The 24,863-nt window shown below is 38.1% G+C and overlaps 1 protein-coding gene across 2 annotated transcripts in view; it reads left to right on the forward strand.

Annotated features, from left to right (window-relative positions):
* Window positions 1–24,863, forward strand: part of PDE11A (phosphodiesterase 11A) — a 466,948-nt gene that overhangs the window by 177,215 nt on the left and 264,870 nt on the right. For both annotated transcript variants that reach the window (XM_017868289.1, XM_017868290.1), the window contains 2 exons: window positions 1,491–1,631; window positions 24,566–24,630. In XM_017868289.1, the coding sequence (XP_017723778.1) occupies window positions 1,491–1,631; window positions 24,566–24,630 (206 nt within the window). The remainder of the gene's footprint in view (window positions 1–1,490; window positions 1,632–24,565; window positions 24,631–24,863) is intronic.

The raw sequence follows: 24,863 nt of genomic DNA on the forward strand, positions 1-24,863 counted from the left end.
ATATATATAATATATGTAATTTATATATTTATATTTAGCAAAGACTAAATGTAAATTACATATATATATATATTTAAGAATCTGACCCTTAATTAGCATTCACCTCTCTAATTCTTTCAGAGTTATATAAGGGATGTGTATTAGTGAAAATGTCTGAAGTTTGACCAAGAATCTGTTTCTTCCTGATAGAGAGGAAGAGCTGCTTTGTAATTTTCAGAAATCAATGTGCTTTGGAGGTATTCATTATTTATAAAATATTGTTTTTTGTTTGTACGTTTGTTTGTTTTTGAGAAAGGGTCTCACTCTGTTATCCAGACTGGAGTGCAGTGATGCGATCTCGGCTCACTGCAACCTCTGCTCCCTGGGTTCAAGCGATTCTCCTGCCTCGGCCTCCAGAGTAGCTGGGACCATAGGCACATGCCACTGTGCCTGGCTAATTTTTTTGTATTTTTAGTAGAGACGGGGTTTCACCATATTAGCCAGGCTGGTCTCAAACTCCTGACCAGGTGATCCACCTGCCTCGGCCTCCCAAAGTGCTGGGATTACAGGCATGAGCCACTGCGCCCAGCCAAAATATTGGGTTTGTACCTAGTTGCATTGCAGAAAAATTAGTATAGGAGAGGAGAAATGCCTATAGCTAATGGTTATATGATCCCTGTGTCAAACTGAAATATTAATAATCAGAATTTAGTTTTAAAGAGTTTATTAAAGTGAAAAGCTGGGAATGGCCAATCCAGGAGATGCAGACTCCAGAGAAATGGGGTAAAAGGTAAAAGTTAGACTCTTGCTTCTACAGGCACAAAGCAAAGAAATTTAATAGGATTTCAGCATTTTCTATACAAGGCTGGTATATGAGTTATAACAATATAATTAGTTACAGTTTGTTTTCTTTTCTATACAACTTGTTTTCTTTATAGCTGGTTTTCATTTTCTTTCCGATTTAAAAGAGTATATTTAACATTCCATTTTAAGGCAATGTGATGGCCATGGAGTCCTTGTGTGAGAGGAGAAGAGGGAAATTAATCTGTAATGAAGATCAGCAGTGAAGAGGGAAGGGGTCTTCTCTGGTGCTCTTTAGTAATTTTCAACATTTTACAAAACAATGTTGATAAGGAAGAAGGCTAATCTATAGTCAGAAAAACAGGGGTTATAGTTGCCTTGCTTACACCTGCCTCTCAAGTGACCCCTATAATCATCATCCTTTAAGACTCAAAATAATCTAGAGTTCCAATAGCTTAGGTTTTGAGTTACTTATTTTCACATCTGTTATAAGAACTAGCTCTATTCTCAAGTTGTATTTTGCAGTTTAAGCATGTATTCTAAAATTGAGTGATAAAAATATGTCAAAACAATCATAAAAGTTTTAAAATTAGCTACACAAAAGATTTATTGTATTTTATTAAAGCAAAGACTAAATTAAATTTTAAGAAAAAAAACAACTTTTTTTCAGTTTCACGTCCACCTAAATACATCTATTTCATCTTTTCTAGGCTTTGCTAGAGGTCGTTAATGACCTCTTTGAAGAACAAACTGACCTGGAGAAAATTGTCAAGAAAATAATGCATCGGGCCCAAACTCTGCTGAAATGTGAACGCTGTTCTGTTTTACTCCTAGAGGACATCGAATCACGAGTAAGTTATCTTTTATCTTTTAAAGTTGAAGACTGTGAATGGAAGAAAGTTGAGTTTATTTGTATTTAAACTTGTGAAATTGACTTGAATCACTCTCTTCCTGACTCTTCAACCATGAGGCAACTTTTCATAAAACAAGAGTTTTTTATTTTATGTGTATTTCATTCTCATTTTTCAGTCAACTTAGAAACATAGACTTTAACCTAACAGGGACTTTACAGATCTATCCCAGGCCTTTGTAATTGCAGATGAAGGAACTAAGGGGTTCAGTGATTTGCCCAACCTCACATAGCTCCGTTAGAAAATAAACTCAAGTGTCTGTCTCACATTTTATTTACCTATGAAAGGTAATGCCTTCAGCATTTCTGGGGGTGGATTTCAGTCCAGACAATGCTCCATGGCCTTCATAAGGCAAGGAGGAAGCAAACAAATGAGTGGAGATTCAGTACCCTTAGTTCTTGGAACCCAGACAAACTGGACTCAAGCAGAATGGAATGGCCAGTCGTTGCTGGGCTGTTCCCTGCAGCAGGTTTGTCCTGTGGAGGCTTCCAGGTTCTTTCACAGCTGCTGTGAGTGAACCTGTGAATTCTGGCACGGAGTAGCCTTACCAGGTGAAGAGGGCTGCTGTTCACTTCCCTGCAGGGGTTCCTGCCACTCCAGAAGGAAGTATCTCATTCAGGGCCTTAGGGCTGCCCCACCGTGGCAATTTGTGGCCAGCTTTCTGGTTTTATTAAGCCCTTTGGCTTTCCGGGGGGAATCTGCTGGGTAGATAAGCAACAATATTGAAATAATAATCATCATCAATCTAAATTCTTGAAAGCTAAATGTCTAAACCCTTGGCAACAATTTAATATCTTTGCTGAGAACTTGCTTCAAAGATCAGGAATTGTCTAGCAATTGAGAGTTGCTTTAATACCTGACAGAATGTTATTTTGCCACACTTTACTTACAAAAGATTATTCCCTTTGCCTTTAGGTTTATTTTCCTCAAAGAATAAGAACTTTAGGGTAAATTTTGGAGATTTAATAATAAGTATTGTAAGACTCACAATAATGAGTTTCTTTTAAAATCTATATACGTCTAAAATGTTTAGGAGTGTTTCCCCAGATTTTAGCAGAGATTGGGGTTATTTCTGTTTCAGTCAGTGTGGTTTACACAAACAATAGCCTGGAAAGTATCCTATGACTGTATAAATCTCAACTGAACCTCGGGAGAACATGCACACACACACACTCCAATAGCCCATACTTATGGAGTGCTTCCAGAAACTTTGTGAAACATTTGCATTCATTTAATCCTCATTTTATAAGGTAGGTGTTATTATCACCCTATAATAATCTTATAGATGAGGAAATAAGGCTCAGAGAGTTGCGTGACTTGCCAGTCACCTCCACCGCCTGACTCTAAAGCCCCTTAAAGAATGGGAAGTGGTGGGGGTGCTCATTAGTACCTGGCAGGTTTCAGGGCCACAGAGAAGCCCCCATTAAACAAAGGCAGGAAGGGCAACTGTTGGGGCTTTGGCTTCCAGGATAACCTGAACCACCCCAAGGTCCCTGTGGGAGCAAGTGGCTGGGGGTGAGGGTCAGGGGTAGGTAGGCTGGAATCTGGACACAGGCAAACTCATCATTTGCTAGCTCACTTGTAAACAGATATGAAAGCAACTTAAACCATCTAAGGGTGGTCATTCTTGCTAATCTTCTAACTTGGACTGTTTTTATGGTGTGGTCTAACTCTTCGGCAAATGACCAAAAAGTATAGATGATGGAAGTTGATATTGAATGTAGGGGCAGAGCTGGAGGGAACAGTAGAAATAGCAATATCTTCATGGTGTAAAGTAGGGAGAGGAGTGGTCAAAAAACACCATCTAGATAGGGTAGATGGTACAAACAATAACAGCACTGGCTAGTATTCTACTGAAAGTTCAAAAGGCCTCTTTGCTATCATTGCTGAACACTCTAAGACTAATGTTGGGGCAGAAAATTCTGGAACACTCCTCATTATATCTTCTCTTTTCTTACCCATCCCCCTCCAAAGTGATATTGATGGAAAATCAAACTCCGTGAAATATTTTATTTTGTTTTGTTTTGGTTTTTTGATTTTTTAAATTTTAATGTTCTAAATTTTAATTGATAAATAATTTTATGTATTTATGGCATACAGTGTGATGTTTTGATACATGTATACCTTGTGGGATGATTAATTAATATATGCATCCCCTCACATACTTATTTTTTGTGGGGAGGACATTTGAACTTCACTCTTTGCAATTCTGAAATATACATTGTTACTAATTATAGTCACCATGCTGTGCAATAGAGCTCAAAAACATATTCCTTCTGTCTAATGAAACTTGTACACTGTTACCAACAACTCTTCACTCACTTTTACTTTTAGCCGCCGGCAACTACCATTCTACTTTTTGCTTCTATGAGTTCAACTTTTTAAATTCTAGAAATAAGTGAGATCATCCAGTATTTGTCTTTCTGTACCTGACTTATTTCACTTAACATCCTTCAAGCTAATTCATGTTGTTTGAAATTACAAAATTTTATTCATTTTAAAGGCAGGATAGCATTTTTTTTTTTTTTTTTTTTGAGATGGAATCTCGCCCTGTCCCCCGGGCTGGAGTGCAATGGCGCAATCTCAGCTCGCTGAAACCTCCATCTCCTGGGTTCAAGTGATTCTCCTGCCTTAGCCTCCCGAGTTACTGGGACAACAGGTGCCCACCACCATGCCCAGCTAATTTTGGGGGTTTCGCCATGTTGGCCAGGCTGGTCTCAAACTCCCGACTTCAGTTGATCCACCCGCCTCGGCCTCCCAAAGTGCTGGTATTACAGGTGTAAGCCATGGCGCCCAGCCCAGAATAGCATTTTTTAAATGGATAATTGTTTCTATTACCTTTTGTATTTTACAGACTTATTATTGAAAGTTTCCTCTATCATCAAGTCCCTCAATGCACCTCCAAAAAAGCATCTCTTGAAATATGAAACTCACTCCTTTTTTTTTTTAACTTTTATTTTAGGTTCAGGTATACATGTACAGGTTTGTTATATAGGTAAAGAGGCTTATTCTGAGCCAATATGAGTGACTGTGGCCCAAGGGAAATACAAACAGAAGAAGCCTTGAGTAAGTGGTCCCAAGGTAGTTGGATTGCAGTTTGGTTTTATACATTTTTTGGAGGCAGGAGTTACAGGCAAAGACATACATCAATACATGGAAGGTATATATTGGTTTGGCCTGAAAGGGCAGGATATCTTGAAGCAGGGACTTACAGGTTATAGGTAGGTTCAGAGATTCTTTAATTTGCAATTGATTAAAGGAGTAAGGCTCTGTCTAAAACTTAGAGTCAGCAGAAAGGAATGTTTTAAATTAAGATAAGGATGCTATGTAGCAAGATTGGTGGCTTGCAGGAATGACTTAACCCTTCCTTGCCTTACATGTATTAGGTCTTGTTTATAATTTGGTATCTTATTGCCAGAATGAGTCTGTTTCATGAGTCTTATGATCTCTATTTGAACATTAATGCTGCTCAGCTGTGTATGAACTCCAAAACGGAGGGCAAATAATGAGAAGGCTATTTGACTTTCCTTCCATTTATGGCCAGGAATTCAGTTTTAAGGTTTTCTTGGGTCCCCTTGGCCAAGAGGGGTCTGTTCAGTTGGAATAGGATTTTATTTTTAGTTTATAGTGAGAATGAGCTCCTCTAACACCATAGGGATGAACTCTGAAGGTAAAAGTGAACCAGGTGAAAAAAAAAAATTAATCTGCTCAGTATTGTTCCAGAAGCTGTAAAGACTTGTTGGCAAGTCTGCTGCCTGTGGAGGTGGTGGGAGAAGTTTGGGGTAAAGGTATCTATTTATGTGGCATCCCCAGCAGAAAACCTACCAATGCTAGGCATTCCTTTAATACACTTCTCACCAAAGGCTTCTCAAAACTTTAGGCTTGTAGGTGACACAGTTCTGTGCACCGCCCAAGTTGTACAGTAGAAATTATAGAAAGGAGACGAGAAACAGTCACTCCATGTTCAGGAGAAGAAGCCAGGATAAACAGGAGAATGTTTATCTCTGCCCCCACATTCAGTGTCAACTTCAGTCATCTGTACTTTTTTGGTCATTTGCTAAAGAGTTAGACCACATCATAAAAATGAGTCCAAGTTAGATGATTAGCAAGAATGACCACCCTTCTAATCTGCTGTATTAGAAGATTTTCAAACTTGACAAAGTTATTTTTACTGGAAATATTTCAATAATAGGTATATTTTTATAATAATAAAGGAATCCATATAAGATCTCAATATTACCAAGCAAATCCACAGTTCAATTATACCTTTTCCATATTACTTATGACCTTTCTTTCCTTATTATTATCAATGAACCTATCACTAGCAGGACACTTCTTAGACAGTCTTCATCACCTCTGATGCCCCTGGTATTTATGATAAACACAAAAGAGCTTTTCCTTATGCAAAGTGCTAGTTTCATTTTTAGATGTGTTATAACCAATAATTATCTACATAATGTAAAACAAAAATTTCAGGAAAAAAAGATTGATATCAAGGGGTTAAGGGAAGTCCCCTGTCCACACCCCTCCCCAACTTGACAGTAAGAATGTGGTATGTTACTTCAGAGGAGGAATTACTGAGAATACAGGAACAGTTAAATGGACTTTTAAGTTCCAAAACGGGCTTTTAAAATTTATAGCAGGGCTTTGCACAGTAGCATGCACCTACAGTCCCAGCTACTCAGGAGGCTGAGGCAGGAGAATTGCTTGAGCCCAGGAGTTCAAGGACAGCTTGGGCAAAATAGTGAAACACCACCTCTGAAAATCAATCAGTCAATAAATAAATGAATAAATAAATAATATAAAATTTGTAGCAGGGTTATTCTGGAAAACCAAAACTTTTTCCTAAAGGCTTGAATGAATCAGAACATAAAATTATGAATAAAACAGTAGAATGAAAAGAGAATAAATGAAGCCCTAGACTATCCCATTCTTGGATTGCCTGGACTAAGGGAGGAGAATCGGAGAGGAGAATAATAAATGTGAGGTCATCAGTCTTCCTAACCTTGCTCCCAGACTCAATTCTCCGTATAGTGATGGTGGTGGGCGTTGGAGAGCGGGTGGGGGGAGTTGAAACTTCCGCTAGACACCATAGCAGGAAAAACAGGTGACAATGTCAGAGGCGTTAAGAGGCAGTGAGAGCCTGACAGCTTTTCTAGAGTCTCAAAGGAGCATGAGAGGCAAATGCAGCTTTCCCCATTTCCTGGCAGATGTTAACAGAGGGAGGGCTGGGGCCTGAAGAAGCCTACCTGTCAGGATGAGGAAGGGATAGGGTTGTGACCTGGTCCTGGAGGGGCTGTGGATATTTATGCATATCCAGTGTTAGGAATGACTCTGCAGAGGGCCAGCAAGGCCTTCTTATCTCAGAACAGAGGCCAATCTGGTTGAGCGGGTGACTGCAGACCTGCCGTGTCTCTTCCAAGCACCCGGAAAGGTGCATGTCACCTTGGTGAAAATTTCAGTATTAAATGAGTTTAAATCTGAAATGACTGAGAAAACCTGAAGTGGCCGAGTTTAAATGGAGTAATCTCTTTTGTATTCTGTTAATAAGCAAACTTGGGGTCAAGCAGATAAATTTAGTTGAATTATAGAAAAAGAATATGGTTTTTTTTGTATAGCTGTATCTGTGAACTTTTAAATCTACAATCAATATGCAAATTGTATTCTATAATTAGTTATCTTGTATTCAATCCACATATGTAGCAATTAGATAGATGGGGAGAATGATGTATTATTCTATAAATGTTTTGGAAGCAAATGGCTGGCAATTTGGGGAAAAAAGAACCGTAAGAAGCTGCATTTCTAGTTCATACTTATAAAATATAGTTTTATAAAAGGCAAAATTATGATGCATATAAATATAAAATAAATGCAAGTTGAAGATTTTTAAACTCATTAATGTATGAGAGAGCCAATATGATGTTAAAATCAGTCCAAAGAGTACTTTAGAAGTTAGGTATTTATGGGCAATGTTAGGATATAATTTCAAAATTAAAAACAACACTGGTTAAAGACAAAACGAAGCCATAAACTACAACCTTCAAGATTATCTTTTCTACTGGAGAGAATGACTTGTATCTCCACCAGAGAAAGGTACAAGTTAACATGTAATTTCACTAAATCTGGAGTCTTTTATCTGTATTAACCAATGAGAGGAAGGAACTAAGTACCTTTCTTAGATCAGAAATTGGCAATGTTTTCTGTAAATACCCAGATAGTAAATATTTCAGGGTTTGCAAGTCACACAGTCTCTATTGCAGCTACCTAACTTTGCCCATTATAACACAAAAGCAGTCTTAGACAATATGTATAAAGAATGAGCATGGCTGTGTTGCAATAAAACTTTATTGACAAAAATAGGTAGTAGATCAGATTTGAGTAGCAGACAAGGGTTTACAGACCGCTGTTCTAGATAATCCTTTGCCCTCTTAAAACATTGAAAAATGAGTACCCAGCTTTTTGCCTTATTTCTGTAATGCCAATGTAAACTTCAGATGAATCAAAGATTTAATGTTAAAAAATCAAATGCAAAAATACTGGTTAATATGTTTTATTCATTTGGTGGGTAAAGGCTCGTTAGAACAATCATTCAATTCTGATGAAAATAAGCACTTTCAAACAGCTCTATGATTTTTTTCAGCCATCAGATTGGTAAAGCTTGAAAATAATTATAATAACCAGTATGAGTATGGGAATTAGAAAATTGACTTTCTCATTACTGATAGTGGGAACTTAAGTTGGGATAACTTTTATGGACATCAGTTTGGTGAAATATATTTGGAAATGGAGTCTTGCTCTGTCACCCAGGCTGGAGGCCCAGGCTGGAGTGCAGTGGCGTGATCTCGGCTCACTGCAACCTCCGCCTCCTGGGTTCAAGCAATTCTCCTGCCCCAGCCTCCTGAATAGCTGAAAATATATTTTAACTTGAAAAAGGGATAGGCTTTGCACCCAGCAACTCCTCCTCTTAAAATTTAAAATAATGAAATGGATGGAGACGAGACCAAACCGAGTATATAAGAATACTTATTGCATTCCTATAGTAGTGAAAATGTAAATAATTCAAATATCAATATGTTTATATGATGAAATTCTATGTAGTGTTTTAAAACAATGATATATGTCTATATTCATAGAAACAATGTCTTTGATATAATTTTAGGTGAATAATAAAGGGGAGAAACAACATATATAAAAAGCTGTTTTTATCAAAACATGGGTGTATAAATGAGATTACATTTTCACAACCATTAAATTGATGGAGCTTTAAATTTTCTCCTTTTGAGTCATATTTTCTTGTATCTTCTCTTCCAGGAAGAGTCATGAGTTTATCATCTCATGGAAGGGAAGGGCAGGTAGTCAACCTCTTAGCAAGAGAACAAACTTAAAAGTCAGGGTGCCAGGAGAGAGGATTTGCTAAATGGATTTATCTTTTCTTTTAGCAATTAAAGACCAATCTGAACACCAGGACAAGACATGCAAACTCCATAATCCACAAAAGAAGTACTCATAACCCCATGCCACAAGTCATCACTCCACTTCCACTTCATATAAGGTTGGGAGGGCTGCTTAATTCAGTAGCAATTAGATAAGATGAAGTATTTAATAAAAGGCTGAGTGAGGTTACTTGCCTTCAGCCATCTTGGGCAGAGCACAATGTTCACCAAAATAAGTCACGTATTCTTGCTTGAAACTGTAAGAGCAGATGCCTGGGCAGGCTCAGGGATGTTTCTTGAGTCCTCCTTGCTGCCATAGATTAGCAGAAGGGGTGGCAAGGGTGAGTGGAACAAAAAAAGTTGCAGACAAGTCATCCTGGAAACAAGGCTACTGATGTATCAGGATAAGTGGGAACGTGAGTGTCAAGTCACCCTGCAGCTGCTTATCTTGGCCAGCTGAAGAGATTAGATTTAAAGGCTAATTCATTACACAAAAATACCTATGTCATATTGGACTTCACAGTAAGCATAGGAGACTTCTCACCAGGTAGAAACTGAAATGACTGCTCAGAGCAGAGTGTTGGTGAGAAAACACTCAAAGATAATAGACTGAAATTCAAATGCAGCCACCCTAAATCATTCCCCTGACTTCACTCTCCCTGTCCATTATTCATTTAAACATTAACACGCAACAAAGAGCCGCCAGCACAGGGCTTATGCAAAGATACTATAAGAAGAAAAGTAGGAAGGGATGTGAAAACAAAAGCCAAGTGAAAAGCACGCACCAGAAAAACGCTTAAAGTTTTCCATGAAATGAAATAAAATTTAATAAGATCTCTCCGGGAAAATAAAGTTGTTCAAGAAAGAGATACAAAAGCTTAAGGAATAAATGATAAGCAGTATAAAAGATAAGAAACTGGGTTGGTAGAGCTTGGAAAAAAGTAGAAGAAAAATATGTAGCTGTACAGAAAGGAATACTACATTAAAGACAAGAAGAAATAAAACTTCTAAAATACTTTTAGGGACACAAAATTGAAAATAAAATGGAAAATAATAAAGCATTAAAAAAGGAGAATGATAAAAATGGAATCAGAATAACAGAGGTCCAAACTAAGGATAATTGGCAACTCTAAAGAGAACATGGCAAATGGAACAGTAAAAAAAAAAAAAAAAAAAAAAATTCAAAATTATAACACTAGGACATTTTACTGAAATAAAGGCAATCTTGGATTTACAGACTGAAGGAACACACCATTTCAGACAAAATTGATACCGACTGCTTATCACTGAAACACATTTGGTGTTAATAGACTTCAAAGTTATTGGAAAAAGCATATGGGCATTTACACACAAAAAAATCAAAGCACCTATTGCAGGACAATTCTTTCTGATGTTTGACTTTCTAGTGGCAGTCTCCTGTGCTACAGGACAATGGGCAATATCTACAAAGTCCTCAGGGAAAGAAAATGTGACCCTCTAATTTTAACTCCAAAATTTAAAGCCAAACTCATAGACAGTTACACAAGCTGTGGAGAGATATTTTCAAATATGCAAAGAAGAGCACAGCAAATGTTGTTCTAAGAAGCCGTTCCTGAAAAATATGACAGTTTGAAATCTAGCCAAGCAGGTGATGAGTGGGGAAGTTGGGATAAGTAAGATGGGTATTGAGTATTGAACATATTTAAATATCGAAGTAAAGCTAAAAAACAATGGAGCATATACTTGTAGATACAAATGTAAACCTTGTATTGTAAACTGTAACAATAGTGCTGGTTCCCCATGTTCTCCAAGTGCTGCAGGTGCAACAGGTGGGTGTGGGCCTGCACATGTACTGGGTCATATTACAGAAGAGGTCATATTACAACACTGTGCTTGGGAAATATATCCCTTTTCTGTTGAGTGGTATCAACCCTGGTGTTTGTCTGGGGAAAGATGTTACTTCATCTCTCAGGTTTGCTCACTGCAAATACAATCCTGAGAACTGAACTAAGGTCTTGCAGTCCTGACCTGCATGGCTTGGTTTTGTGGAATATTTTAATTTTAATGTGTCAAATTTATTAACTTCCCTTTTGATTTGTGCTTTAAAGGTTTTGTTATAAAATCTTTATCTACCTTTAGTTATAATGGCATTATTGTATATCTTTTTATATTCATTTGGTATGCATGGTCTTTTTTATCCATCTAGAATTTATGTTTTTGTGTGGAGTATAAAGTGGTATGTGTATAACCAATTGTCTTAGAAGTGTTTTGCCTCCACTTTGTAATGGCACTTCAAAATTATAGCATTTCCATATACACCTGGGTCTGTTTCTGAGCTCACAATTTTGTCCTGCTGGTCTATTTGTTTATTTCTGCACCAATATCTGTCTGAATTTCTGTAATTTTGTAATGCATTTTGGTATCTGATAGGCCAAGTCCTCAGTGCTGTTCCCCTTTAAAACTGGCTTGCTTATTCTTGACCTGTCATTCTTCTATAAAATTTTAATAGCAGCTTAGCAAGTTCCATGAAAACTCTGTACAGATTTTGATTGAAATTGATCTAATTTATAGATCAATTTGGGTGACTTCTGCAAGTAACAGAATATTCATGGGCACGTGTCTTTCACACTGAGAGCATTTATTAACTTACACGACTAGAAGTCTCCAGGAGGTGGTTCTGGGGATGGCGCAGCAGCCAGATGATGTGATCAGGGACCCAGTCTCTGTCCACTGCCCTCTGCTTGTCTCAGTGGTTGGCCATCACCAGCTGGCTTTTTCCTTTATAGCGCACCAGGCAGCACATCTGCACATAACTGTGTTCAGAAGAAAGAGAAACTTCTTTTCACATCCCTCTCTTTACCTCAGGGAGCAAAGTCCTTTTTGTTTGTTTGTTTGCTTGTTTGTTTGTTTGTTTGTTTGAGACAGGGTTTCACTCTGTCACCTAGAGTGCGGTGGCACCATCACAGCTTACTGCAGCCTTGACCTCCCAGGCTCAAGTGATCCTCCCACTTCAGCCTCTCAAGTAGCTAGGAGTTCAGGTGCACACCATCACATCCAGCTAATTTTTGTAGAAATGAGATTCCACTAGTTGCCCAAGCTGATCTTGAACCACTGTGCTCAAGCAATACTTCCACTTTGGCCTCCCAAAGTGTTGGGATTACAGGCATGAGCCACCACACCCAGCTAAGGAAAATCTTTTTTTTTTTTTTGAAGGGCTTATCCAGCTGATGTTTCCTAAGACCCCGTTAATCAAGAATGAAATGTTGTCCAAGTCATCTATATTCTTAATACTTTTCTATTCTTCATCTACCAATCCCTGATGACAGGTGTGTTCAAATTTTTAGCTTAACAGATTCCTCAATATTTTTTGTCCAATTATGTAGGTTGTTGATTTAGTTGTTAGTATTAATTATGTGTTTTTGAATTGGGGATTGCAGCTGATTTTGATGGGAGAGTGTTTTTGTTTGTTTGCTCGTGCCATTGCGTTCTTTCTTTCTCTTTTGCCCTCTTTCCTACCTGTCTAATAGTTTGCCCAGCTCCCTGACCCCAATCAAGAACCAGGACCTATTCTGGTGGCTCAGAGTTCCTGCTATGTAGTAATATTACACCAAGCTAGAGGCAGCTTGGTTCAGTTTCTTGGGGTGAAGCTGGGTCACCTGTTCCCCACGCCCCAGCAGGAACTGAAATTCTGACGATTGTTGCCAGCCTGTTTCTGGACTTGGAGTTCAGCAGGCCTACATGTCTTCAGGCTTGTGACTTTAGAGATCATTTCCCTCCTTTCCCTTCTCCTCCCTACCCCTCTCCTTTTCTTCTCTCTTCCTTACAATCTCTAAATGTCTGTCTGATTTCCTCTGTGTTTTTTCAGTCTTTGCTCTGCTTTTGGAAGAGATCAGATGTGTAAAAGCATGAACTTATAGCACCATCTCTACTGACATTCTATATACTTTTATAGTTAGAAAACAAAAACAATATCATTTCAGGAAAATAAAAGTTTCTTCCTCCAAAAATAAGTTTTATTTCTATTTTATTAGGATAATTCCTGAAAACAAAAGTTCTATTTGTATTTTGTGATTCTAATACTCAAAAAAAACTGCTTATTGCAAATTTATGTTTTATGGCCTCTATATTTGAAGGGCATCAGGAAGAAAAAAATTAATTCTGGTTGTAGAAGCCTTGATTCACCAAGATTTTTTTTTATTATTATACTTTAATTCTAGGTACATTGTGCATTAACGTGCAGGTTTGTACAATGTATACTTGTGCCCATGTTTTGGTGTGCTGCAACCCATCAACTCGGTCAGCACCCCCATCCAAACTCGTCATTTATATTCAGGTATTAACTTCCAAAGCCAATCCCTCCCCCTGCGCCCTCCCCATGATAGGCCCCGATGTGTGATGTTCCCCTTCCCGAGTCCAAGTGATCTCATTGTTCAGTTTCCCCACCTAATGAGTGAAGAACATGCGATGTTTGGTTTCTGTTCTTGCTGATAGTTTGCTAAGGAATGATGGTTTCCAGCTGCATCCATGTCCTACAAAGGACGCAAACTCATCCTTTTTTATGGCTGGCATAATGATTCCATGGTGCATATGTGCCACATTTTCTTAATCCAGTCTGGTCACAGATGGACATTTGGTTGATTCCACTGTCTTTGCTATTGTGAATAGTGCCGCAAGTAAACATACGTGTGCATGTGTCTTTATAGCAGCATGATTTATAATCCTTGGGTATATAACCCAGTAGTGGGATGCTGGGTCGTATGGTTACAATCTAGTTCTAATCCTTGAGGGGAAATCGGCCATACTGTTTTCCATAATGGTTGAACTAGTTTACAATCCCACCAAAAGTTAAAAAAGTGTTCCTATTTCTTCACATCCTCTCCAGCACCTGTTGTTTCCTGACTTTTATATGATTGCCATTCTAACTGGATTCACCAAGATATTAACTCTGTGTTTAGAAACTGCATTCATGGTCTTTAAGCTGGGCACTCGGATATAAACTGTTCAGTTTACTGAATGGATGCCAAAAATAGAAGTGAGAAATGCCGTTCTAGCCCTTTCTCCTGACAAAATTAATATTTTGCTCCCTTTTGCTTCTCTTAAGTGTTTCAGTCCATTGATTTTAAGTGACTTTGTCAATGTCATTTTCCATTAGACTGGGAAGAAAGAAAGATTGCTTCATAGCTGGCTGCTGCTGTTAACATTAGGAACTATTTAACTCCTTGAACTGAATATTCCCAGCTTACTGTTATTCCATCCTATGAACCTGTCTAAGCAATTCCTATCACTTCTCTTAGTTCTTTCCAGCTCAGGCATTTACTATTTATTTCTATTTCTTTTTGTGTGTAGTCAAGGAAAGTGAATGTAGACATTTTAATCTTATGTCCTAAGGCACTGTCTCAAGTCCTAGTTTTTACAAGTGTTCTCTTCTCATGGATGATCCTGATGGCTGGCAGCTATTTCATTGTTCAGAACTCTACGAAGTACTTTCTAACTAAGCTTACAAATACCTGGTTAGTGTCTGGAGTTTCTTTACAAAACTGTGAAGCATAAACTGGCTAGGCACACTTGTTTTCTTATATCCTCCTTAGCTCTTTGGTCCTTTCATAAATATACACACAATTAAGCCAGTGAACTAGATGGTCTTCCTGAATCCTACACTCAAGGGGAAGAGATGGGGTGAGCATCCTCCGATTGTTCTGGGGCAGTCTGCAATTCAATGCCCTCCTTCTCAAGTGAATTGTAAAAATTGCTTCAGCCTTTCCTTTCTATATCACTTACTTTCCATTTCCCTACCTTTCCTTCTTTGATTTTCCTTCTCCCTATAAATAAGCCCACTTAAATTCAGTTTCATTTTTGCTCCAAGTGTTTCTCTAGTGTGCAAAATGGAGAGTATTAAAAAAACTCCTCTGATGATAACCCAAACTATTATTGTTATATACACAGTCATCCCTCAGTATCTGTGGGGTGTTGGTTCCAGGACAGTGCATGGATACCAAAATCTATGCACACTCAAGTCCAGCAGTCAGTCCTGCAGAACCCACAGATAAGAAAAGTCAGCCCTCTGTATCTGCAGTTTTCGCATTGCCCTGAATGCTGTATTTTCGACCTGCATTTGGTTGTAGATGCAGAACCCCGTGGATAAAGAGGGCCAATTCTATTAACTGAAAAAATTTGTATATATACTACTATATATATATACACACACACACACATCATTAATGTATCATATTACTTGTTCATACATATTAACTCATTTTATTAACTGTATATAGTAAATCAACTCACATCATTAATCATTTTTATGTTAAATATACACACATATGCATATATATATAACATCTCCAACTACTGAACCCCTAACTCCACTGGCTATCTCCATTACATCCTATCCCAAATCTTCTCCACCTCTGATATTTCCTATTTTAGCCAATAGAATCATCACCATGTAGTAAGTGACTCAAGCTAAAAACCATAGTATAGTTAGAACAGTTTCTTAGTCATTCTCACTATTCTACATTCACTTGTGTCTATGATCTGTTGCTTCTACCTTGAAACATCATTTCTAGCCCTTCCTTCTCACTCCTTCTAACACCTTCTTCACTGTGTCTTTACTGATTTCTCACTAGGACATTTTTCCTCTGACTCATTTCTTGGTTGCAAACAGGGCACTCTTCTTTTCAATCAATTACCTCTTCTTTTTAAACATGCACTGGACTCTCATATGATTCAAAACATTGGTAATTGTCTATTGCTTGTATAATAAAGCTCACACTGCCCAACATTTAAGGCCCATCACTTCTGCTTCTAACTTAACTTGCGGTTCTCCTCTCCAGTCCTCAGCCTTGCTCCATCCTTTTCTTCATCTCTACCCCACCTCCCCATGGTCAGCCTATGCATATATTAGCCTATTAGCACAAAAGATACATATCTTTGTGTAAATAGTCCCAGTGAAAGACAAAATGCACCAGACAATGAAGATCATTTCATCTGGCTATTGCAATAGGGAGAATGCTCATTAATGGAAACATCTCAAAGAAAAAAAAAGGTACTTGGGGTTTCACAGAAGCATATAGACAAGGGAGTTACCTACATCATTCATGAGCCTTACAGGAGTCATGAGGAAGGATGGAGAAACGTCTTATTTTGAAATGTGCTAGGGCAGGGTGGTCTGTTGAGGATAGCCAATTCTGGAACAGTGTTAGGGAGATTTCTTTATAATTACTATTTTGGGGGAGCACAGAGCTCAGGTAAAGTTCAATATTGTCAACTCTACTGGCTATTCTCTGGAACCCCTCCACTCCCCAACTATCTATGGTTGGTCTTTCTGTCTTTAGCTCAGTGCCCTTGAAGGCTGATCTTTACTTACCACACCACTTGGGCTCTCTTGTCCTCTGGCTGCCAGTTGGGTTTGACAAATAGAAGGTATGAGCAGAAGATTTAAGGGCAGAGAAGTGAACGACATTGGGTGCAGTTATTTTCCTTATTCCTTCTCTACCAGTTCTAGGAGTGGCTAGATCCTTCCATGGCCTCTCTTCACATGGATATCAAACTCACCTCCAGGATCTCAAAATCACCCTTCCTTTCTTCCCTCCCTCCTTCTTGTGTAACCTCAGACCTAGGAGGTTACACAAGACCTGCTTTTCAAAGTTGCTAGTCCCTGGGTGCCTCACCATTCCTTATTGGGTTCTTTTCACCCTACCCACACTTCTATAGCTTTCCCCTTTTTTGAGTTATGTTCAGTTAAACTCTCAGAGTTCTCTATTTTCTCCCAAAACGAATTGATTTATTCCCTCAGCCTAGGGAACTTCCCCCACTTGTCAGCCTAGAGCATTCCTCCTCATCACACAGTTCACATGAAGACTTCCTTAACATCTTCCTCTGTGCACTGGCAGCATTTTGGACATACATTGTGGTGAAACATTTGTGAACTGTTTCCTCCTCTGTGATGTGTTGTGAGTTTCTCAAGGACAGGACATGATTTGTGCCCCTTGGTATTTCCAGAGCCTATAGCAGTGCCTGGTGCACTAAGTATTTGATAAATGCTGACTTCATGAATAAATGATTAGAGTAAATTGGCATAAGTGAGAGATTTATTAAGAAGCATAGTAAGAGATGATTATTTAATTCATTCTTTTTCTTTTCTTTTCTTTTCTTTTTTGAGACAGAGTCTTGCTGTGTCACGTAGGCTGGAGTGCAGTGGTGCCATCTCGGCTCACTGCAGCCTCCACTTCCCAGATTCAAACCATTCTCCTACCTCAGCCTCCTGAGTACCTGTGATTACAGGTGCATGCCACCATGCACGGCTAAGTTTTGTATTTTTAGTAGAGATGGGGTTTCACCATGTTGGTCATGCTGGTCTCGAGCTCCTGATCTCAGTTATCTACCCGCCTCGACTTCCCAAAGTGCTGGCATTACAGGTGTGAGCCACCACACTTGGCCTATTTAATTCATTCTTTTGCCATTTTGAGTAGTCCTCTTATAGAAAATAGAGATTCAGAAAATTGAAAACAAAATCATGATTACTTAGTAGGTAATTTTATTTTGGTGCCAGGAATATCTATTTGAGCCTAGTTTTATTTTTTTAACTTGTTTTTAAGTTAAAAGAACAGAGAGAAGCCAGACCAACTAACACTTGACAAATATCCAAATCAAAAAGGCCTCTGTTCATGGAGCATTTCCAAAGAACAAGCAGGGAGATGTTTTGTTTACTTCACTTGGCAGGTACACTCCCTTCCCCAGGGTGCAATAATCAGGGCTGATCAACAGCAAAGGGAGCTTGAAACCAGTTGTTTAGTATCATTGATCTAGAAACTACTTTTGATATTTCCCTTATAAGATTCTCTTTTTTACTTAGTGTGTGTGTATTAATTTATTTAATCCCTGTTCATTTAGTAAATGTATAATAAAATCAAAGTTGGATTTAGATAGTAAACTTCTAAAATTAATAAAACCAAGAATTATATAATTGGTCCAAGACAGGAATAAAGCATAAATTCTATTCTATTTTATTTGTGCCTTCGCCTATTTGGTATTGATCATAATTTCTGCAGTGTCACTCTATATATCCCGTTAAATTATATCCAAATATTTAAGCTGTTTTGCTGTTTTATTTTTTAACCCAGGTATCTGACTATAAACAATTTTCTATTTGAATGCATTATATTTTCAATTCTTTTTAAAAATATAAGTTGTCTGATGCTTTGAGGAGCAGCCAATGGCCGGCCTGCCTAGAATTTGCTATTCAAAGACACTTGTGAGCATGAAAGTGGGCACTATTAATAATTGTCCCTGGACAACAGGCTTAATTGGAGTTGAACTATCCTCTGCCAACTGGGGATATATCCTCAAGTATATCTCTTACCACTTACCCTGGTGCCTAAAATTTCTATCATTGCAGTACTGTTTCAAATTAAAAGATTATGACTCCAAGAATCCTCTTTCTGAATATAGCTATATTACATGGGAATACTAATACATTAACCTATCATTAGCCATTAACAATTTAGCGAAAATAACTGATCTGGCCTGGAAATGGCTCTACACCAGATAAGTTGGCAACCTTTTAAAAATAAAGATCTGTCTACTAAATATTTTAGGCTTTGTGGCCTGTATGATCTCAATTGCAACTGTTCACTCTACTGTTATAGTAGAAAGCAGACACAGACATTACTTAAATTAATGAGTATGGCTTCGTTACAATGAAACTTTATTAATAAAAACAGGTGGTAGGCCAGATTTGGCCTATGGGCCATCCTTTGCCCACTCCTGCTTTTGAGGACTGAGAGGCTGGCAGATGAGTTTATATCTCCAGAATTATGTTACTTCTCAACTGTTCATCTTGCTGCCCTCATCATGGACTAATGCCACATGTATATTGCCTTGCCAAATAATCTGATGACTCAGGGTCAGTTTGGCTGTGAACCTAACTTCAGAGGTCAACTCACCTTGGACTTTAAATTTCTCTTCTTTAAAATATTGCAGTATTTGTGGTTCCCCTGAGAAATAGAACCAATAGGAGACATAGATAGATAGATAGATAGATAGATAGATAGATAGATAGATAGATGATAGATGATAGATAGATTGAGATAAAGAGATTTATTCTAGGAATTGGCTCACATAATTATGGAAGCTAAGAAGTCCCACAGTCTACTGTCTGCAAGCTAGAGAACCAGGAAAGCTAGTGATGTAATTCAGTCTGAGTTCAAAGACCAGACAATCAGGAGTCCCAGTGTCTGACGGCAGGGGAAAATAGATGTCCTCGCTCAAACAAAGAGCACATTTGCCCTTCCTCTTCCTTTCTATCTGAGCCCTCAGTGGGTTGGACGATGCCCACCCACATTGCTCAGGGCCATCTTGTTTACTCAATTTATTGATTCGAATGCTAATATCTTCCAGAAACACTTCACAGACCACCCAGAAATAATGTTTTGCTATCTGGACACCCCTTAGCCCAGTCAGGTTGACACATACCAATTAACCATCACAAATGTTAAGTCTGAAAAGGTTAGAGACCTTATTTATTATTTCTTTGGTATCTCCCTATACTATCCAGTATTTTATACACACTGGATGATCAATATTTAACCAAAGATCAGTAAACATTAGTATTTTCATTTTTCTTCTATAGACACTAATGAAGATGAGTATTTTCATTTTTCGTCTAAAGACACAAGAACCTAAGAATTATCATATAAGTGTAAAGTTAGGGAACATAGTCTACAATACTTCCCTCACTCCTAACACCAGTTATGAGTTTTGGAGTTCCCAAGACCATGCTCAGTTTCAATAATTTGCTAGAAGGGCTCAAAGAACTCAGTGAAAGCTATTACACTCACAATTACAGTTTACTACAGGAAATCATACAGATTAACATTAGCATGGGGCAGAGTCTAGGAAAATTCCACATGTGGACTCTGCTCATGGAGTCATGGATAGTGTGAATGTCTCCTGGCTATCATGTGTGATAAGATGCGTGAAATTTTGCCAACAGGGCCTGAGCCTTAATGTCTAGAGTCTTTATTGGGTCTTGATCACAAAAATGGGGTTGGCTGCCCATGCGACTGACCTCTGACTCCATTCCTCCAGTGGTCAACTGATACCATGTGACCCAAAGCTCCCACCCAAATCATATTGTTGATGTGGCTTGAAGCCCCCATTCTAAATCACATTGTTAATCTTTGCACATTAATCAGGCAGGACATTCCAAGGGTTTAGACATTACCTCTCAGGAGTCAAAGACAAAGGCCAGACCTCTCTTTAGGGAGGGTTCAATTCTTTCCTACATACAAGGTCAATTGTGGTTCACGAATACAGTGTCTGACTTTGATCATGGCACCATAAGCCAGTTTATTGGGGGACACAGCTAATGCATTCTATGGAATGCTGAAGTTGAATGATACATAGTCCTTGACTTTCCCCTTACACATTAAAAATGAATTTAGAAAACAAAACAAATACAAGTTTTGTCCCTGTTTTCTTTTCAGCCTGTCATTTATGTTGGAGTAAAATGTTCTAACATTTTAGAAAAAAGTGTTTTTTCCTTTTAGTAGTTTTTCCAACTTCTTTTACGTTTCAAGAGTTTTCATTAAGAGACATTTATATATCTTATCCATTCTCTATAGATCTATAGGTTCTATGGTTTTAAAACACCATTATTTCCTATTCCATTTCTTATATCCCTCAGTTGCTATTGCTCAGATGGAAAAATATTTTTAAAAGATCTTTATTTTCTTTCATTCTCTGGACATTACTCACATCTGTTTTCTTAAGATTTGGAACCAGAAGTGCACTTATTTTTTCTAGGGAGCGCTAGTTTTGAAAAGCCAGGGCAAATTAAGCTTCATACTATAAAGCAAGCTCCATAACTGTAGAGATTTTATTTTCTTTTACTTTCACATTTGTAACTCCAGTGTATACTACACTGCTTGACATATACAGACAGTACCTATTTGTTGTATTGAAAGATAATTTTCAAAAAGTTAAAAACTTAACTCTTGCAGAAATCTAAAGCAAGCATGTATCGAAGATTTGTTTAACTCATTAAAAAGAGAAACAACAGGGTTGCAAAGTTGGTTCTAAAACAGGCACTGAAAGAATGCCAGCATAAGATTGCTAGATGAGCTTTTTAAAATGGCTACTACCAGTCAGGATAAAACAATTGTAACCATTGAGCTTTTCTTTTCTCCTGCACAGAGATCATTTGCATCTTTACTTGGATAAAATTTATTTGCATTGCTGTCAGATTTGCAGAAATTAACATCTACTTTTATCAAGTTGTAAATTATTCTAATCAATAGTAAGAAGTAGGCCAAATGAAGCATTCTTAGTAATATTGGAGAATTTAATCTCATCTGTCAGATCAGGAATTAAAAAATATGTCCTGCTCAATTTTCAAATGCAGAAACAATGAACAGTTTATTGATAATTTGGTTAATCTTATACCAAGCCAAGTGTTTTACTTCAAGTTACTTTTTAGTCTGTATTTACTCAAATTTGGGCATATAGGAGGTACTCAATAAATATTTGTAGAGTTAGTAAATAAAAGCAGAGTTTAAGTATTCTGGTTTTGAAGGAGTCATGTTCAAATAATTTGCTGCTGCAATAACACTTGCTCTTGCTTATTAAAGCAGTGAAAAGTGGGATCACTGGAGCTGTAGACTCAGAGCAACATGGTTCAAATCTCGGTTCTGCAATTTCCTGCTTGCATGGCTTCCAGCAAACCACTTAACCCCCTAAGCCTTAATTTGCTATCAATAAAATGAGGATAATATCTACCTTCTGGGATGTTGTAAGCATTGATACATACATAAAGGATTGTTTATAATGTGTGCAAAATCCCTCATTTGCAGGAAAATAGTCTCTCTATGTGGTTTGGCTCCCTTTTAGCATAGTGACCTCAGGGCAGTTGCACTTCTCGCATGGTGACCGAGGACTCCAGGTACACATATTACATCAGACAAGGCAGAAGCTGTGTTGCATTTTACAACAACGTTGGAAGGCATGTAGCATCTCTTCCATATGCTTTATTTGGTGAAACTTTCGAAGCCCACCAGATTTAAGGAGAGGGGACATAGATCCTACCACTTGGTAGGAAAGTAGCAGGGTCACATGGAAGAGAAGAATATGGGATAGGAGATATTGTTGTGACCATCTTTGGAAAATAAAATTTGCTGCAATGAGTGATTCTGCAGAGGCTTAATTCATATTACAGTATGAAATGAAATATGTTCTATGGTTGCCAAGGGTATTTCCTTGCAGTCGAGCTATTGTCATTGCCCTACATTCATCTAGTCACACACAATTTTCTTTGTGATGAGCCTTTCTTTTCTTTTCTATTTTTTCCCTAATGTTGCATTTGCCTAGCTTGAGTTCATTACCTCACTGATAAAGCTGTTTTAATGTTTAATCTATTCCTAGTTTCCAAATCATTTTCTCAGGTGCCCATCAATTCCTTGTAAGTGGTTAATTTAAAAGGCCTTTGAAGCATGACTGCATATGGCTAAGGCAAATCTAAATGTCAACCTTGGAAGCTTTCTATGACATTCAGATGGACTCCTTTCTCTACAGGGGCTTGTTTTTCTATCATGTGGTATATCTTGCCAAAAGAGGATATTGGGGCTCAGAAAAAGATACTTCAAAGCATGGTGCCTTGGCATACTGAGCACATTGATCTAAAGGAAATTAAAAGGCCTTAAACTTGAGTCCCCTCAGAACCGAGAACTTTCTAACCTTTCTTGTTCCTCCTCACAAGTACAAGATGGAACTCTCTTCCGTCTCCTCCCGGAAATTTTATTAACCAGAGAATATTATTCTCATATCACAGGAAGGAAGACTGAGGAATGTCCCCATGCCCAGACAGACCTTCCATCTGTTCTTCTGAGGGCACGCTGAGAGATTACCTGGGAGACTTTATCTGCATAATAAGATAACCTTTTGCCAGATGTGGTGGCTCATACCTATAATCCCAGCACTTTGGGAGGCCGAGGCTGGTAGATCATCTGAGGTCAGGAGTTCAAGACTAGCCTGGCCAACATGGTGAAACTCTCTCTTGCAAAAATTAGCTGGGCGTGATGGCACAACCCTGTAATCTCAGCTACCTGGGAGGTTGAGGTGGGAGAATTACTTGAACCCAGGAGGCGGAGGCTGCAGTGAGCCGAGATCAGGCCACTGCACTCCAGCTTGTGCGACAGAGTGAGGACCTGTCCAAAAAAAAGAGATAACTTTTGTTCACAGTGAAGTTCCAGCCCTTACCTTCTTGAAACCTCCTCCAGAGCTCGGAGAAACTTTGTCCCTGGTCATTGTCTATTCTTTGGGCTCATTTAATTCCTCTGAAAATTTTTTCTATCCCTCAAAATTGCCTACATCCCCCATCCGTCTCCCCTATAAAGAGGATGCTATTTAAGCTTCAGCCATCTGGCCCTCCTTTGAGTCTCATATTTTATATGGCTTCTGTGCTTCTGCATATTAGTACATTTGTATGCTTGTTCCCCTGTTAATCTGTCTATTGTCAGTTTATTTCAGCAAACCTTCAGAGGGTAGAAGGAAAAGTTTCTGTCTACCCTTACAAGGGCCAGAAATAGTGCCTTTCTCACTCAACATTTGTAATGTTGAAAGAGCTAGCACTCTAGCATCAGAGATTTCCTTTCATGCCAGTTGCCTTATTTAATTGTGTGAAACTGAGTAGGTCTCTTAAAAAATTAGGAGTTAGTTTCTTCATCTATAGACTGAGTATAAAATTCTTTACTTTAGATTTATATTAAACAAATACTCAAAGAAGCTTCTGCTGTAGGGCCTGGTTTACAGTATAAACTCAATATTAGCTAATAATAAGAAAAACTACATTGACCTTTTCTTTTCCCATAAATTCCCCCTCAACATAAGTCTTGGTCAACTCTCGCACTGGTATGCTGATTTCACTGGAGAGGTGAGAAAGGCAGTGTCCACACAGGAATGATTGTTGAAGAAGGTGACTTCCTCTTCTTCCTTTAGGTGGTGGCACCACAAAGTTCACCTGAGAACAGTGATGAGCCAAGCTTAATAATGAGCTAATTCCAGGAGCCTGGAGTTGGCAGAGGGCATCTTCTTTGAGGGGTGTTCTGTCCTTACCTGGGTCTCTATTGCTGTTGATTGGGTTGTTAAAAGAACAGTTTTCTTTTTAAGTATTCAGATGAGATTTTCCTTTACCTGACCTCCATAGCTCATTGGACACATAATTGTAAAAATATGTACATGTTTAGTGAAATGTATTAAAACTTCGACAATGTATGCTTTGTAAGAAATAGGATACAAAATGTAGGATGGGATTCTCCTCTTCTACTCTCTCTTGGGATTTCTCCACTTAAAATCTCTCTGTAATCTCCAACTATTAAAATCATTATAAAGATGAAAATGTTTATTACATTATTTTAAACTATAGTAAAGCTTTAATTGACCTGGATTTATTATCTTTCTATGCGACAGGTGGTGAAATTTACCAAATCCTTTGAATTGCTGTCCCCGAAGTGCAGTGCTGATGCTGAGAACAGGTAGGGCTTATGGGGTTCATATGTCTTTTGATGTTCTTTGGTCCTTGGTGTTGGCAGCATTGCATATTTCTTAGAAGATAGTAGTAGTTCTTTATATTAGCAAGTACAACCAAATAACATGACTCTTCTGTGTTTCAGGCCTTAAATTAAAACTATAGCTTAAAAATAAATACATATACATCTAGCTTGCAATCGGTTTTTAGGGCCAAATTTTAGTACTTGTAATAGGATTA

The sequence above is a fragment of the Rhinopithecus bieti genome, unplaced genomic scaffold (genome assembly GCF_001698545.2).
Source record: "Rhinopithecus bieti isolate Rb0 unplaced genomic scaffold, ASM169854v2 scaffold_3062, whole genome shotgun sequence".
Taxonomy (NCBI): Eukaryota; Metazoa; Chordata; class Mammalia; order Primates; family Cercopithecidae; genus Rhinopithecus; species Rhinopithecus bieti.